The sequence below is a fragment of the Tetrao urogallus genome (genome assembly GCF_951394365.1).
Source record: "Tetrao urogallus genome assembly, chromosome: 6".
Taxonomy (NCBI): Eukaryota; Metazoa; Chordata; class Aves; order Galliformes; family Phasianidae; genus Tetrao; species Tetrao urogallus.
In genome coordinates this window covers 50658093-50674613 of record NC_136819.1, presented here as the reverse complement: position 1 = coordinate 50674613, position 16521 = coordinate 50658093, and the positions used below count along the sequence as shown (strand labels likewise).

At 41.2% G+C, this 16521-nt stretch overlaps 2 protein-coding genes across 2 annotated transcripts in view; one reads left to right on the top strand and one right to left on the bottom strand.

Annotated features, from left to right (window-relative positions):
- KLC1 (kinesin light chain 1) overlaps positions 1–14086 on the bottom strand; it is a gene marked incomplete at both ends in the record, with an annotated part of 57575 nt that extends 43489 nt beyond the window's left edge. Inside the window, 3 exons of the mRNA XM_079536988.1 lie at positions 10109–10199; positions 12219–12282; positions 13895–14086. Coding sequence (XP_079393114.1) covers positions 10109–10170 — 62 coding nt within the window. The remainder of the gene's footprint in view (positions 1–10108; positions 10200–12218; positions 12283–13894) is intronic.
- Positions 14087–14759: 673 nt separating this feature from the next.
- On the top strand, positions 14760–16112 carry BAG5 (BAG cochaperone 5; the record flags this gene model as incomplete). The annotated part of the gene is made up of 1 exon (XM_079537119.1): positions 14760–16112. One exon carries the CDS (start codon positions 14760–14762, stop codon positions 16110–16112), a length of 1353 nt encoding a protein of 450 aa, XP_079393245.1.
- Positions 16113–16521: the final 409 nt, after the last annotated feature.

Here is a 16521-nt window from a genome sequence, read left to right as displayed (position 1 = left end):
TGAAAATGATGGCTCCTAATTCTGATTTATTAATAACCTCCCTTTCACTTGATATATTCCTTTTCTGCACATACTGTAGTAATTGCCAAACCCTTATCCACCTTTCAATTCTTCTTTTAAATGCTTTTCTCTCCTCTTTAACTAATACTGTATATAGAACTACACAAAATGCATTTGGCATCCGGGCAAAGTTGAATGCAATTTTATTTATTTATTTATTTTTAAATAGGAGCCCATTTTACATCTTTGCTTTGCTTAAGAGGCTATTCAAACCAAAGGCATACTGAGTTGCACTGGACCAAGAAATTTATGGTAATACAGTTTGCCCCAAGGGAAGGGGGAATGGAAATGTCTCTGCTGTGTGACATCTATTTCTGTAGCTTCTGGGCCAATGACCCATTATGTCTCTGCAGAAAATGGCTTCTGTGAATTTGCCTTTGGCTAGATGGATGGTATGCAGTATATAGGGCGGAGAAGGGCACAGCCACTCTAGAAATCAATAGGAAACAGAACAGCCTGTGCTAAGCATTTCATTCCTCATCCTCTCTCTCCTGGGAAATAGAGCAGGTGCAGGAAGAGAAATGATGATATTCCTAGTAGTTTCGATATGAATACTCTCCTTGCAGCCTTCCTCTTACTGCAGCAAGCGTGTGCTGTAAGGAGTTTTTGCTTCAGTTTCAGAAGTTGTAATTCTTTTTTTTTTTTTTTAACCTGCTTTAATGTAACCTTTTCTTTCCACATCATAGAGAAATCCACTGAAACGTATTCAGTTCAAAGACATGCCATAGACACGCTCTTCACTTTTGTACGTTCACTATGATATAGAAAAACACCACCGCTGTCAAGTCTCAGACTTAAACACTGGGCTAAATCACTCCTACACGATGGATCATCTGTTTCTTTCTCTACAGACTCGTCTATCACAACTACCTGAGAGCAAGTATTCTTGAAAAACTCAGATCTAGACAATCCCCAAAAAGTCTAGAGGAGGATTTGGTACCCCCAGAGGAGAAGGGGTAGGGGGAGAATGGTTTTAAATCCCGTTCTGTGCCTTCTTCTCAGCTCCCCACACGATTCAGACAATCTCAAGGACTCGGCTTCCACAGTTCACCCCAGGACCTCTACAGGATCCATCTCTGACCCAGCCCATCCATACTTCAATGCTCACTACATTAGGACATTAGCCTCGTAGCTGTTTATTTCTTTTTCTGAAGAGAGGGATTCCTCATACATCCGTGTATTGGTGTTTAAGAGACCAATACAAAAGTGCTAGCAAAGGGATGCTATCCATTGACAAACATCAAGTCTGGCAAATACTGCTGCATCAGATCATGTTCTGAAAGTTTTTTTTGTGTCTCAATGGCTAGATGCAACTGAGATGAGTAGCAAGCCATGCAGAAACTGGCTAAGGAAAAGGTAGTTGTGTCATCAGCATGCCAGTCACCAGAGATATTCTGAGGCTAGACTTTTGCTTCAGAGAAGAAATAATTGGAGATAGAAATTAAAAGCAGGATTCCTTGACCTCTGTCTTTTGTGGCCAGCTGTTTATATTTCAGTTCACAGAAAGTAGAGCTTTTAGTAATTTTTTTCAAGGGGAAAAAAAAATAAATCTATGTCACAAGGGTCCTCTAAAACACATCATCATCTGAAACAGCTGGGCTGTTAGGAGCACTTTGGTTACATACATGGTTCACTCGGCCATATCAGGTGACAAGTCCTGTGGGGAAATTCCAGGGAATTGCTGGAACATGCCACCTGCAGTGATCGAGATTCTGAATCTGTAATATTCTAACAAAATTTTTTCCTAATATTTAAAAGCCTATGTTTTAGTGAAAGCTTAAAATACATTGGAATTGCTTCAGTAGTAAGTGCAGTTTTACACAGCTTATCAAGCCCTAGTTATTGAAAATAACATACTGTAAACAGGAACTGAAACATGCCTAAATAAACACTATGAGAAATTTGGAAACAGCTGGTAAAAACAAATTAGCCACGAAAGTGAAATCTATTGCCTATACAGAGTCATGCTTGTTACCACCAGCCAAAGGGCCAACAATATACCATGACCATATATTTGAAAACTCTTGTGACTCATACAGAACTATCTTCTGTCATCAGCATGTAACACTGACCAGAAATCCACCCAGTAAACTGTTCTATTGTGAGCAGCAATTTAATGTGCCCCACATCCTTACAATTAACTCTAAAACCATAACATTACTGCCACGTTTATAATGCCTGGATGCAGAAAGCACTCTAAGTATCTTTAAAGATAGTTCACACATTTGCCTTTTCCCAACCCACTCACTTTGCAGCCAAGGAGGCTGGAACGCTGTTAATTTGATTTCCCTTCTCTCTCTTTGATTTTTTGCTCATGAAAACTAATGGGCAGTGCCTTATAACAAAGCTCATACTGTAAATAATTGAGATTGCCTTTCTAATTTACATGTAAATACATGCAAGAACTAAAGGTTGAAATTACATTATTAATTACAGATGAAACTGAATGTTGGGTTCTGAGTGGTGGCTGGATAATGCCTATAGACTCAAGGCCCTAGATAATAAGATTCTTTGCTGCTTTTAAAGAAAGTGAGAACCTCATGATTCAAAAGACAGAGAAAAATCTTCCCAAGATGGAAAAATGCCCTGTTCAACAGCTACCTTTCGGTCAGATTCTGTTAGCATCAGCCTGGTTTACTCAGTTCTATGACTGCGGAACTTAATTCAATTGGATGTATAGCTGCAATGCTGTAGTTACTATTAAGCATGCTTGGCAAGTCTCCAGGTGTCACACCAAATATACCCCTTTTTTCCCCAACAGCACTGGGGAAGAAGCAGCAAAGCATTAATTTTTACTGTCTTTCAATTAAAATTGCTCTATAATATCCTACGGCAGAGCTGATTTTTTTCTTTGAAGTGAGCCGAATTCTCCTTCAACATAAATTAGCACCTGTGGCTATTTACTCATATCATAGTCAGCTTAATATTTTGTCCTGTTTTTCATGGTAAAAATTTCATGAGGCCTAGGGAAACTGGAGGATTTCCAGACATTATATTAAATATGCAATATTTTGGTAGATAAAAGACATCCAGAAGACATTTTCTTACGTATTCGTTGGAGAAGGAATCTAGATTTCCAATCTTTCAAATTGTTCTAGACATTAAAATCTGTAATTTTTCTGGACCTCTTTAAAAACAGCCAATGTATGCCATACATCAATCATCATATGGATATCTTCTGGGGTGAGATGTTTTTTGTTTGTTTGCTTTTAAAGCGAAGATGGAGCTAAAATTTGTCAACAAAGTTCTTTAACAACGTGGTATGAACAGCGACCTGAATTTCTCATGCTTCTGAAACTTGCATCTTGCCTGTTGATGTGTTCTGGCTCAGCTGATGAAAGTTATCACAGCCAGTTCTGCAGCTGAATCATATCCGTAGATCCTCTGGAGGCGGTTGTGTGAACAGACCACTGCTGAACGCCAGCAATTCTTGACAGGCATGGGGGCTGTTGGAAACTCTTGCCACTCACGGCTGATTCAAAGTAGTTCCAGGACTGCTCATCTTTATGCTAAATGCTTACATTGCTCGCCAGCAGTCCCAACAGCCAAGCAATGCTCACGATCATTCCTGCTGTCTCCTGCCATTTCAGGCCCTCCTGAGAACACATCTGAACCAGCCCTAAGGATGAGGACCAGAGTACATCAGCAGGGAAAAATCACTGTGCCTTCCTTCCCCTTCAGAGTGAAAGAAAAGAGATCCAATGTGTATCCAGCTTGTACCACTAAGACAACACGAGCAGCTGTAAGAAACAAAGACTTTGTCTTCAGTGCATCTGCACGGTTTCTAAAACTCTGATTTTGACAGCAGCAGTACTATAAAATATTTCTCTTAAATAAGATCATACAAAAACAAATAATGTCATTTTTTCTTCAGTACTTCTAACAAAAAGTACTGCTGCATTTCCACAGCATCTGCCACTTGAATAGATCAATCAACTAAATCTCTGAATACTTAATCTTAATCCGTTAATGAATGCAAAGTCAGAGCACAAAGAAGTAATTCCTACAATAATGAATATTAATGAGTATTTCAAGAGGATCACGTTCCATCTTCTTAAAAATCATATTAGGAAATAAGAAAATTAAGAAATAAACTTTCAAGAAGTAATTCATATTTATTTTTTTTTGTTTTAAAGAACTGAACCTGAATATTTTTGAGTTTAATGTTCTGTTAATCAGATTACAGCCATCAGAGGGTAACATTCTAATATAAAACTTAATTCATGTATATTACAGGTCCACACAAATAGTATTTTTTCCTGAAAACTTTTCAACCTGCCAGCCTTCATGCAACAAGTGCCCCTTGGGCTCTGTGCATGATGTAAAGTAAGTCCTTGTTTGGCTAAATCTGACTGCTCTGTAAGATAGCAGGATTGCTTAGCAATAGTGGAAACTGAACACTGCATGCAAAACAGTCCCCTTGAAATGGAGCCAGAGCAGGTCAGCCTCTATATTACAAACTGGACTTCTGAACAAAATTTTCTTCCACTAGCAATTTTCAGTTAATCAGCAATTCCTTCCACTATTTTTAAAATTCCCAATAAAATTAAGAACTGTATTTAATCTCAAAAATTCTAAGCTGTTCAGATCCCTGTCAGTCATACCTAAGGGTGCTGGATCACTTCAAACCAACCTTTAGCTGTTCTGCCTGTCAATTCCCATTTGACAATTCTTCCTACTCCTCTCACATTCCACAGAAATTAATGCTTCAGTAGAGAAATTCAGTGATTAGCAAACACCCAAAGATTCTCAGAACACAGCCATTCCCAATACAAACTATCTAGAATTACTTGAATATTAGCAAAACATTTTTGCTTTATTATGTACTTACCGAGGAGATGGATTAAAAAAAGGCACACGCTGACGCTACTAAATAAGAAATACTGCTGTTCCTTCTGACAGGATTAGCTAAATACCTAAATGATAAGAACACTCCTCTGCATTTTTCCTATACTCAGGAAATGCGCACTGAAAAGCCACTCTTTGATCTATTTGACTGGTTTCACTTACTGTAGCAGACCTTTAGACACAGAAAAGATTTATTTTCAGTAGTCTAAGGGAGCTCCTCTTTCTTGCTTTGATGTATAAAGGATTTATGATCAATACTATCTGAAAGCAGCTGGCGTTGCTGCAACTGCTCAGTGTCAAGCAAAAATATTAAAATTAATGCAACTCTGGTAAAAAAAATGATATGGCCTTTAGCATTTCAGAAAATGTAATTATCTTAGTAAATGCGTGTGGCTTTGGTAACGAGACTCAAAGTTTCAGATGGATTATTTTTAACAACATCTTTTCACAGTGTTTTATTACATATTCTAAATCAAAACTCACCACTTACCTACCAGATAAACGCCTCACTCCATCAACACGCTTTAGATGAACGGGTCTGGCATCCCACACAGAACCTTAATGATGTCAATCCCATAAAGGCATGAACCTCACCTACAAGCAGCTCAGAGCAAAATCCATTTACACTAATTACTTTATCTTTGGGTGACCAACATAAGAATACATATTCAGAAAACAGTTTTATAGCTGTGGTTCTACTACTGAAGATGCTCCCCGCTGCATTTCCACAGGCAATACTAAGGAGTAGGTCAATAAAAGAGAATTAAGATTGGAAGTAATTTCACAGCCACTGTGAGTTGACTGAGAAGCAATCCAAACCCTTCATCTAAATTTCCACATCTCCCTTCTGCCACTAGTAAAATTCTTACATCTGCACAATGAGACAACACAAATTCAACTGACATCCAACACTTTCCTTTTTGGATTAGTTTTAGCAGCAGTGAGTCAACTTCCTGAGCTGGATCAGCAGGCAGGCAATGTCTGCATTAAGAGAACTGAGCAGCTCAGATGAAAATGGTTCTTTTGATTGACCCCAACCCACTTAAGCATGTGTGAAAATACCTTAGGGACCTCACATGCAGGATGTCACAATATAGGACTATCAGCTACCAGTACACCGGGGATCTGATCACTGCTCTTCAGCAATGATACCATATGTTCTCCAATAATTCTTCCACATTTTAAGTTAAAATTATTTATTGAAGTGCACATTCACGTTGTAATCAAAGCATACTTGTTGTAACATACAGTTTAATGTACAGCCCTGAAGAACTACATTACACACCAGAAGAAGTCTATTTCAAGAACTTATTTTCATTAAGAAACACATCATTTTCTAACTTCTTAATAAACATATATCTTTTACAGTACTATGTAGTAAATAGCTTTCACAGTGTTCTACTACTGATTTTCACCTCAGCAAACACTATTAATGACAGCATCATTTACTATTAACACAGTTATTAGAACCACAATTCAGTGAGCATTTTAATCCCAATGATATCATCATCTTTGTATGAAGCAGCACAACCCATTACAGTGTCATTAATATTTCATTTTCCAAAGGAATCATTAGTTCATTAATGCCAACAAACCTCTTTTCACTCACGCTGAAAAACCTCATGAATAAATTATGTCATGTTTAGATATGAAAAACAGGTCAATGGCTATTGAGTTCACATTTCCAAAACAAAAGCATTCCCTACAGCAGGGCTCTGGAGAAAATGTGCTTCAATAATAGAATCCTCTTAGTAAGTATTAAAACAATCACTATATTGAACTGTATAGACATAGAGAACATTCAGAGTTAAGGAACTTTCTTTAAATTACAGACACACAGCATAACATTTTAAGACTTCACTTGGATCAGCTTCCTACCAATTGACATTGCATACCTTGAAGCCAGAAAATCCCCCTCAAGCAAGTTCTTTTGAGTGAAGAAACGGGTGAGAATATGACGTTCTTCTCATACAGCCAAGCATCACTTTCCTTCTTTACAAAGATTAAGTTTCTGGCAATGCATCTTTTTTATAGCAGATAAAATCTCCAACAATCACAGGTTAGAGGAACCGTTGTCCAAGAGGCACATTTCTTATAAAGAAAACAAGATTACAGCAGGCTCTACTACTTTAGTAAATTATATGAAACCGTATCTTAAGCTTTCAATAAAAATGGAAAACAGTTGTATTAAAAAAAAAAAAAAAAAAGGATTATTCTAAGTCAATTGTGCATAGACACTTATGACTGAAGGAACAAGTATGATTTATGTTATACTACTACTTCTGCCCCAGACAGCTGCTGCAAAGTGAGGCATTTAGTCCTTGTATACAGATGAAGTCTGTGATAACATTCTCTGACCTAAGTTCATGGCACACTGGGATTTGTTTTACGAGGTATACCTCTGTGGCTTTAAAAAACAAAACAAAAAAAACAACAACCAGGTGTGACCTGTTTCAGTTAATGTAAAAGAAAAAAGCTTTCAAGAGTTTTCTAGTTGTGTTTTCGTTGGGAAACATTTTGATATACATGGAATAAAAGGTGGTTTATAATAAAACAGTGGTTGTAAATTAAGGCTAAAGGCAACTTTTATTTACACAGTCTAACAAACAGACCTAAGCAATCATTACACTGGACATTCAGATTCTGAACATCACTATTAGCAAGTTAATAGCACACCTTGGCAGTCTAGGTAGCATTACATTCTTCATGGAGCTGTGATCACTGATTTCCAGCATTTGTTGTTCTCCGACGAAGCCACCTCAGGGCTCTCACCAGTGCTACCTGGCCCATGAGGAATGTGATAGTAAAGTTACGTTTATACCAATCTCTTGGATTCCAAAGCCAGGAAGACAACCAGCACACAGAACAAGAAGAGAAAAAGGAACATAAATATATTAAGACATCCATTGGCACTGACAAATGACAACTTTGTGATGACTTACACTTTCCATTCTTTGTGACAACACTTTCCTCATCTGACTAAATAACTTCAGAAAATGTCAGATGTGGATAGTCACATAATGAACAGATTGCATGTGGAATATATGGCTACAATTATTCAGAGCTCAACTGCAAAGAAGTTTAATACGTAACTTCATAACCAATTGCATTTCAAATCAGGTAAGATTTAATCTTATGATGACCAGCTTTCCTTCAGAATCAAGCCATTTTTAAGGATTTCCCACCAGTGCTGTGCTATGTGTAGTATCTGTGCAGATGTGAAGATGCATGTGTTGGAATGGGCATAACTGGTCACCTTTTTTGTTTGTTTGTTTGGTTGGGTTTTTTTTTTGGGGGGGGGGAGGGGTAAGGAAGAGGAAGTAAAATCATACTTCAAAGTTTAATTATGCAATCCAATACAGGAAACACTTTTCATAAAGCCTCACCTTTTAAAGACCGTGCCTTTAATATTACCAAAGTTTGCTTTTTGGTATACGTGACTTCTAAATATTGTAAATATACCACTTTTTAATCTTTGGGCATTTGCTTCAAATTCTTGCTCCTTCTACCAACTGAAGTAATTTAATGATTACCTTCATTTTTCCACCACGGATCCCTCCCCTATTTTGCAAAATTTCACACAAGCTGCAATACGGTACTCTTATTGTAGAAACAGCAGAGAACATTACATTACACCTTGAATTTAGGTCTTCTGTCATATCTTTTAGAAATCTTGCATGTACAGATTAGCACAGACCTGAGATATTAACCTCTCAGCAAGGACAGCAGTGAAAATCATGCTGACAAGAAGCACTGAGCTACCCTCTGAAATGTCATGTTAAATCAAAATATCATGCTAACACTGCAACTGTTTCTTTTCCCCTTTCACGTCTCATTTCCCATTCTTTTTTTTTTTTTTTTTTAAAGACCATCTCCACTCTAGGTACCCCAAACCATATATTCTCGTTGTCTATGCACAGCCATTGTCTTTATTCTACCTAAATTTTAGAAGCTTAAACACTTCAGCAGCCAGTTTTCAGGCCAGCCAACAACACTGCAGAAAAGTATATAGATGAATGCATAAATTGATCTTTTTAAATGTGACCCTTAAAAATAAAATAAAATAAAAAAAAAGAATGCCTATAAGCTCCACTGTTTTCAAGGCTGTGCAGTTCCCCTTGGCATCAGTCATTCAGTGTGTTGTAACAAAGCAGCAACAAGGATCACCACCTTCAGAAACAGCCTGAACTCTTTGGTTTTGCTTCCTGCACTCCGAGGCAAAACATGTTCATTTGTTTTAAATGCTATTACTTTACTGTAAGAACAATTCTATTGTATATGCACAACACATACTAAGAACCCTAAACTGCATTTTTTCATAGATCAATTACAGTGACAGTAGAATTCTAACTCATGTTACATCATCAGGAATCTGAGAACACTTGTGACCTTAGAGCCCAATAGTCTTTCATTCCAATACAGAGAAGAAATGACATTTTGGTTTCACATGCAGTGGACAGCACTACTTTAACTGGGTTGAGTAACATCCTCTGCCTGCTTCCTATTTCCTTCTCTCCACTAAGCTATTTGCAGATTGGTAATGTGTATTTGCAAGTCATTCTCTAGTTGTTTCAGAATCCCAGTCCAGTTTATCAAGTTGTGTACGAACAGTGACAACAACAACACAGTAGACATGAAAAGGTGAGTGGATGTGGGCGCACCCAACTGCAGCAGAAGTTCTATTCAGGATGAGCACAGAGGGTCATTTCAAAAAGGCTTTGCCACACACAAATAAAACTCAAAGGTACTCAGCTTCATCTTGAGTGCATATTTGCAAAATAATAACAAAAATAATAATAATACACTTACTAAATGATTTTCCTTTGAGGCAAATCACATTTACTAGTCCTTACTCAATTTAGTTGAGTAGAATCTGTTACTCTAAAGTTGCCATCTTTTTACTCACACATTTATCACTTTCAATTGGCAGGAACAAAAGGTCCAATGCCACAGGAGAAATAAAATTGATCTTGTCCCTTAACACCAGACTTCTTTCACCACAAAAATCAGCAATAAACAGCGAAGTCAAATGCCAATGCAAATTCACGTCATGCGCTAACAGCAGCACTTTATAAATCATTTTCCAAAATAAGACTTTCAGGTGCTCGTTTTAAAAAGTTATGGTAAAAAACAAAGTTAGATCCAATCCTCTACACCTTTTGGCTAAACTATGATGTCAACATAAATACATTCTACATACCTGTTATAATGCAAATGCTTTCTAAAATTTTTACGTAGGAAGTCCTTGTAAAAGTCAGCCATTTCCTCTGCATTCAATGTCACTTTCTGGCCTGAAAATAAGTTTTGGCATGACAATGTGAAGACAGATCTTCAGACTAAAACACCAGGCTCAGATTGTGGAGCTAGGTCTGACCGCTTGCTCTCACAGGCTTCTTGTATAACCTTGAACACATACATTTACATATTAAAAACTTAGCAATGGAGCACAGCAGATTAAAACACAGTGCACCTTGGAACCAGCACAGTAATTCTTAAACCCTTCTTACTCATAAAAGTGATGTTTGTTTATAAAAGTCTCAGCTTATTTAGGAAGCCAATGAGCTCCCCCAAAAAAGTCATCTACTTCTTGACTAACAATTTGTCACAGGGCTGAAGTCTAAACACTGCCAGTAAGAGCACTTAAGAACTTGAGTTTCCTCCCTAAAAGGAGGTCTGTAAGTACAGGCAGAACACGATTCATCACTGACAAAACACTGTCAAAAATACATTTTTTTCTACTGCTGCTACTAAATTTCAAGTGACTTATCTCAGTACACGTGCTCTTTCATATGTCAGATATATTACTTTAGTAGGCAACTCTTTTTGTACAGAAGTACAAGAGAGGATGCACAGATTTGAACATATTGCTCAATGTGGAAGCTAAGGAGACATGTATTCTCTCCCCAGAACATGAAAGGAAGATCTTTTTCTACCGCACACAAGTAGCACCTGGACAGCCAACAAATATTCTCAACTTTGTTATTTCCTACAAAAGCTTTTTAGCATCAACAGCAATTCTAAAACAAAGGTCAAATTAGAATTTCCCAGAGAATACAGACATGAGGGAGAAGAAACTGTGAGATTCAACTTGTTATTGTTCCAAAAACAAATATTAAAGCACCCAAGATTGATCATAGAACTGTGTGCTATTTATCAGTATTACAATATCCTAACATACTATGGGATAAAATCATCATAACAGCTTTAGTCATAATCTTCAATCAGTTCTGCTGACAGCACTATTAATCTTTTGTATAAGAAATAACTTTTATTCCAACTGTACATGCATGCAGTTATTACTCTTATCTATATACAGCCCTGTGTGAGAACAACGAAGGGCCAACCCAATATGTGCAGTCAACGTAAGGGATGTAGAAACTTTTTTTTCTCTTCTACTTCTCAGATTTAAAAAAAAAAAACAACCAAAAAACACACAAAGCAGTAGTTTTTCTTAACAACGGAATTTAATTTGTTTTGCAGTCACACACCGATCACTAGGACGTGAACAGAAGAGGAACATAAAGGTCTGAGATATATAGAACATCAGTACAGATGCTTTCCTGAAGTCAAACGCATCATTATTCTACAAACAAAATGTTCAGCTTTGTACTACAATGGCCAATTCTCTACATTACGAAAGCATCCTTATTTCTATTTCACATAATAAATTATTCAGGCAAGTATTTTACAGCAACTGTGCTCAGACAAAGATGGTCAGAGAACAGCTGTTGCCTCTTTGCCCCGAGAAGCTGTGGATGCCCTGTCCCTGGAGCTGATAAAGGCCAGGGTGGATGGGGCCACAGGCAACCTGATCCAGCATCTGAATTATTGGTTGGCAACCCTGCCTGCAGCAATGGGGCTGGAAAGAAGTGATCTTTGAGGTCCCTTCCAACCCAAAGCATTATTATTCTTCAGAGGTTGTCTTACTCTCTCTCATAGAAAACACTGTATTAATTTAATGTGGACCTCAAGAAAGAGCATGCATTTTTCTGCCCACCCACAGTATCCACTGAAGGCAAGTGCTCTAGTACGTTCAGCTCAGCTAGCTCACTGGGTTAAGAAATGTGAGAGAAGAAAGCCTGTTCTTCCTTAGGCTGCAGAAGGGTTAAGTCACTTGAAGAGGATTTCAGCACATTACCTCCAGCTGGGCAAGGAGGAATGAGGGGACAAACACTGAAACAGAAGATCTCACTTTCCATATGCATGCTCTGAACAATTACTTGGCATAGAACACACAGCACATAACTAGCAAAATCTGAAGTCTAACAGAATTCATAATGTATCCTGAACTGTACAAAGATCTCACTAACCTGTTTCATCTCTCGTTTCCAGACCCCTGGCTTTCAGTCTTGAGTAGATAAATTCTTCTTTTTCCTAAAAGATTTTTTTTCCACATTAGAATTTGAGGCATTCGGTCCTTGAAGTAAGCCTTTATTTTTAAATCATGTAACGGCCCAGTGCCTAATACCCTCTGAAATAACAAACAACACTCATTAAATTTGGAAACATCAACAAAACATTTTCCCAAGCACAGTGACTTTGTGTTAAACTGATAAAGCTCTGTTGCTTAGATCCTTTTGGACTTGGTCCAGAGGATGGCCACGAAGACGATCAAAGGGCTGGATCACCTCTCCTATGAAGAAAAACTACAGGAGTTGGGCTCATTTAGCCTGGAGAAGACTCCAGGAAGACCTCACCACAGCTTTCCAGTACTTGAAGGGAACTTATAACTGGGTAGGAGACAGACTTTTTTTGTATAGTTTGATAGTGATAAGACAAGGGGGAATGACTTTGAACTGAAAGACGGAAGATTTAGGTTAGATGTTAGAAAGAAATTCTCTACTCAGACAGTAGCGAGACCCTGGCACTGCTGCCCAGAGAGCTGTGGGTGCCCCATCCCTGGAAGTGCCTAAGGCCAGCTTGGATGGAGCCCTGGGCAGCTTGAGCTGGTGGGCCTACATCAGGGGTCTAGAACTAGGTAAGTTTTAAGGTCACTTCCAGCCTTAGCCATTTGATGATTCAATGAACCTGCTAGCTGCAAGCATCAATCAATTCATACACGTGTCCTACTGAAACACACACAACTCATGTGTGGAGTACCACTAACTTGGTTTTTCTACATCCAAACCTTACAAAAACAAACAGTGAAGATAAAACAAAGTATGTAACTGAGAATTTCTGTGTTCAGAAAAACACGCAGCCTTAAAATCTGTCATTATTTGGATGTATACACAATAATTATCTTTTCACCATTTTCTCAAACTCAAAAAGCAGTTCTACAAAACTTTTTTTAAAAGTTTTATTTTTGCCAAAATCTTCACAAGGTCAGGGAGGATATGGTGATCAAAGCTCAGAAATAATGAATTACTGAATCACTCCCATTCTTCCTAACTCATAGCATCATAGAATAGTTTAGCGTGGAAGGTCAGTGAGCTCCAACACCCCTGCTATGGCTGGCTGCCCCCCAGCAGACCAGGTTGCCCAAGGTCCCACTCAACTCAGCCTTGAACACCTCCAGAGACAGGGCACCCACAGCTTCTCTGAGTAGCAGTGCCAGCACCTCACTGCCCTCTGAATAAAGATTTTTTTTTAAACGTGTAACCTAAACTGCCCCTCTTTTAGCTTAAAGCCATCTCCCCCTTGTCCTATCACTGTGTGTAAGAAGTCGCTCCCGTTCCTGTTTATATGCTCCCTTCAAGCACTGGAAGGCTGCAATGAAGTCTCCCCAGTGCCTTCTCTTCTCCTAGCTAAACAAGCCCAATTCCTTCAGCCTTTCCTCATTGGAGAGGTGCTCCAGACCTTTCGGTGCAATCAGAAAAGAAAGCAGAACACAACTGAATGCGTCCTTGCTTTCAGCCTCGATACAAGCTGCAACTGCCAGCGCAACAGGACCTGTCACGGAGTCACTGGAGTTAGAAGGGACCCTTAAACGCCCCCATCCCGCCCAGCCCGGCCCGAGGCCGCCCCCCAGCGGCGGCGGACTCACCCGCTGGAAGGCGGTGTTCTGCCGGGCCCAGAAGCGCTGGTTCCACGCCTGGGTTTCCTCCCGCAGCTCCCGCAGCCGCCGTTCCAGCCGGGACTCGCGGGGCGGCACGTAAAAGATGACGGGGCGGAGGTTGGAGCGCTTGTCGGGGGGCCCGATCCAGTCCCTGCGGGAGCCGGCGGGGGGACGGAAGCGCGGCCCCTGGAAACACGCGGGATGACCGGCGTTAGCGCCGTTCCCGAGCAACGCCGAGACTTCACGCGCATCCCGGAGCCGCGCACGGCTTTAAAACGCACCGCGACGCGCACTCACCGCCCGCTCCCCTCCGCCGGAGGAGAAGGAAGAGGAGAAGCGGCCGTAGCGGCAGCCGCCCGCGCTCAGCGCCCGCACGGCGCCGCCAGCCGCCATCCCCCGCCGCCGGCCGCGCTTTACGGCGATGTCGCGCGGGCAGGGCGGCCCCGCAGCCGAGGGCGGTGCTGCGGGGCGGGGCCGCGCTCCGGGCTCCGCGCCCTTCGTTACCGCTCGGCCGTGGCGCAGCGCCGCGCCGGGCCGCCGTGCCTCAGCCCGGGGGCGGCTGCCGGGTGAGCCGGGGATCGGGGGGGGCCTGCGGGGCCGCGTCGCCTTCAGCGCCGGAGCGGTGGGAAGGGGCGGCCGGGGGCGGGGTGGGGGGAGCGCTGCGCCTGCAGCGGGTTCAGCCCCGGGCTGAAGGAGCGGTGCGAGCCCGCGGACGGGACAGGGCTGTCGGTGCGGCCGCAGCGCCGGGGGAAAGTTGTAAACAGCGGCGCTGGGAGATGGCGCGGCACCCGATTAACCGCCGTGTTCTCTTTGCCCTCCTCGCAGTTCGTCTGAAGCCGGATGAGAGAAGAGCATGGATATGGGGAACCAACACCCTTCCATTAAACGGTTGCACGAAATACAGAAGGAAGTCAAAGAGATCGAACAGCAAGTGGCCGTCTTCAGCGGGTTGTCCACGGACCGGGACTACAAGAAGCTGGAGAGGTCCCTCACCAAGCAGCTGTTCGAGATAGATTCCGTGGACACCGAGGGCAAAGGGGACATCCAGCAGGCCCGGAAGCGAGCTGCCCAGGAGACGGAGCGGCTGCTGAAGGAGCTGGAGCAGAACGCAAACCACCCGCGCCGGCTGGAGATCGAGGCCATCTTCAAGGAGGCACAGGTGCTGGTGGAGCGCGAGATCACGCCTTTCTACCAAGGAGGCAACTGCGTAAACGAGCAGTTTGAAGAAGGCATCCAGGATATCGTGCTGAGGCTCACCCAGGTGAAAACCGGAGGGAAGGTTTCTTTGCGCAAAGCGAGGTATCGCACCCTGACCAAAGTGTGTGCCGTGCAGGAGATCATAGAGAGCTGCGCCAAGAGACAGCTCTCCCTGCCGCTCTCTAATGATGCGCATCCTTCTGTCTCCAAGATTAACTCTGTGATGTGTGAGGTGAACAAAGCGAGAGGAACTCTTATTGCGCTTCTGATGGGAGTGAGCAGTAATGATACCTGCAGGCATTTAGGCTGCGTGCTCACAGGCCTCGTCGCTGATTTGGATGCTTTGGATGTCTGCGGTCGCACAGAAATAAGGAATTACAGGAAGGAGGTCGTGGAAGAGATCAATAAATTGCAGAAATACCTGGACTTAGATGAAGAAGCGGATTCTACTCACGCTTATGATTTGGCACAAAATCAGTCCATTCTAAAAATAGAAGAAATCCGCAAGAAAATGAAGGAAGTTAATTCTTTACTTTTGAAAGCAGAGAATGCTTCTGATTTGTATCTGGGATCCAAAGCAGAACTGCAGGGATTAATTGCTCAGTTAGATGAAGTGAGTCCGGGAAAAAATCCTTGTATTAGAGAAGCCAGGAGAAGAGCTGTGATAGAAGTACAAACTCTCATAACATACATCGATTTAAAGGAAGCACTTGGGAAAAGGCAGATGTACGCAGAGCAGACTGCTGCAGAACATCAGTCTCATAAAGCAGTTTGGACTGTTCTTGGAAGCTTGTCTCAAATTCAGCAGGAGGTGATTTCTTTTGATGGAAATAGAACAGATAAAAATTACATGCGATTGGAAGAACTCCTTACAAAACAACTTCTTGCACTTGATGCTGTTGACCCACAAGGTGATGAGCGATGTAAGGCTGCCAGAAAGCAAGCAGTAAAGCTTGCACAGAATATCCTTTACTACCTGGACATGAAAACAGATGAGTGGGAGTATTGAAGGAGCCATGGCCTGACATAAAATAACATTTTTTTCCTGCGGCACGTCATGTAGGATTATAGTTACATTGGCAGCACATAAGGTGTTCTATGCTTGCTTAAATCATGGAGGTTGCATAAAGTTACCTTGGCTATATGCGTGCACGCAGTCACCCACTTGCCATGGCAACTGTCAGTACACCATCAGCAATTCTGGTCAATGCTATGAGCAATGGAATGTGATTCTCTGAAGGAGCAGCTTAAGAGTTGATTGAATTGCTTCTTTTTTTAAATTTTTTTTTGTTTGGTTGGTTGGTTGGTTGATTGTTGTTTTTTTTTTTTTTTAATAACCTGTTGTAATGTTCAGAGAATGCAGATATTTCAAAATGCAGAAAATTCCTTGTGGTGCAGTACTGGCAGAACTATTTCAA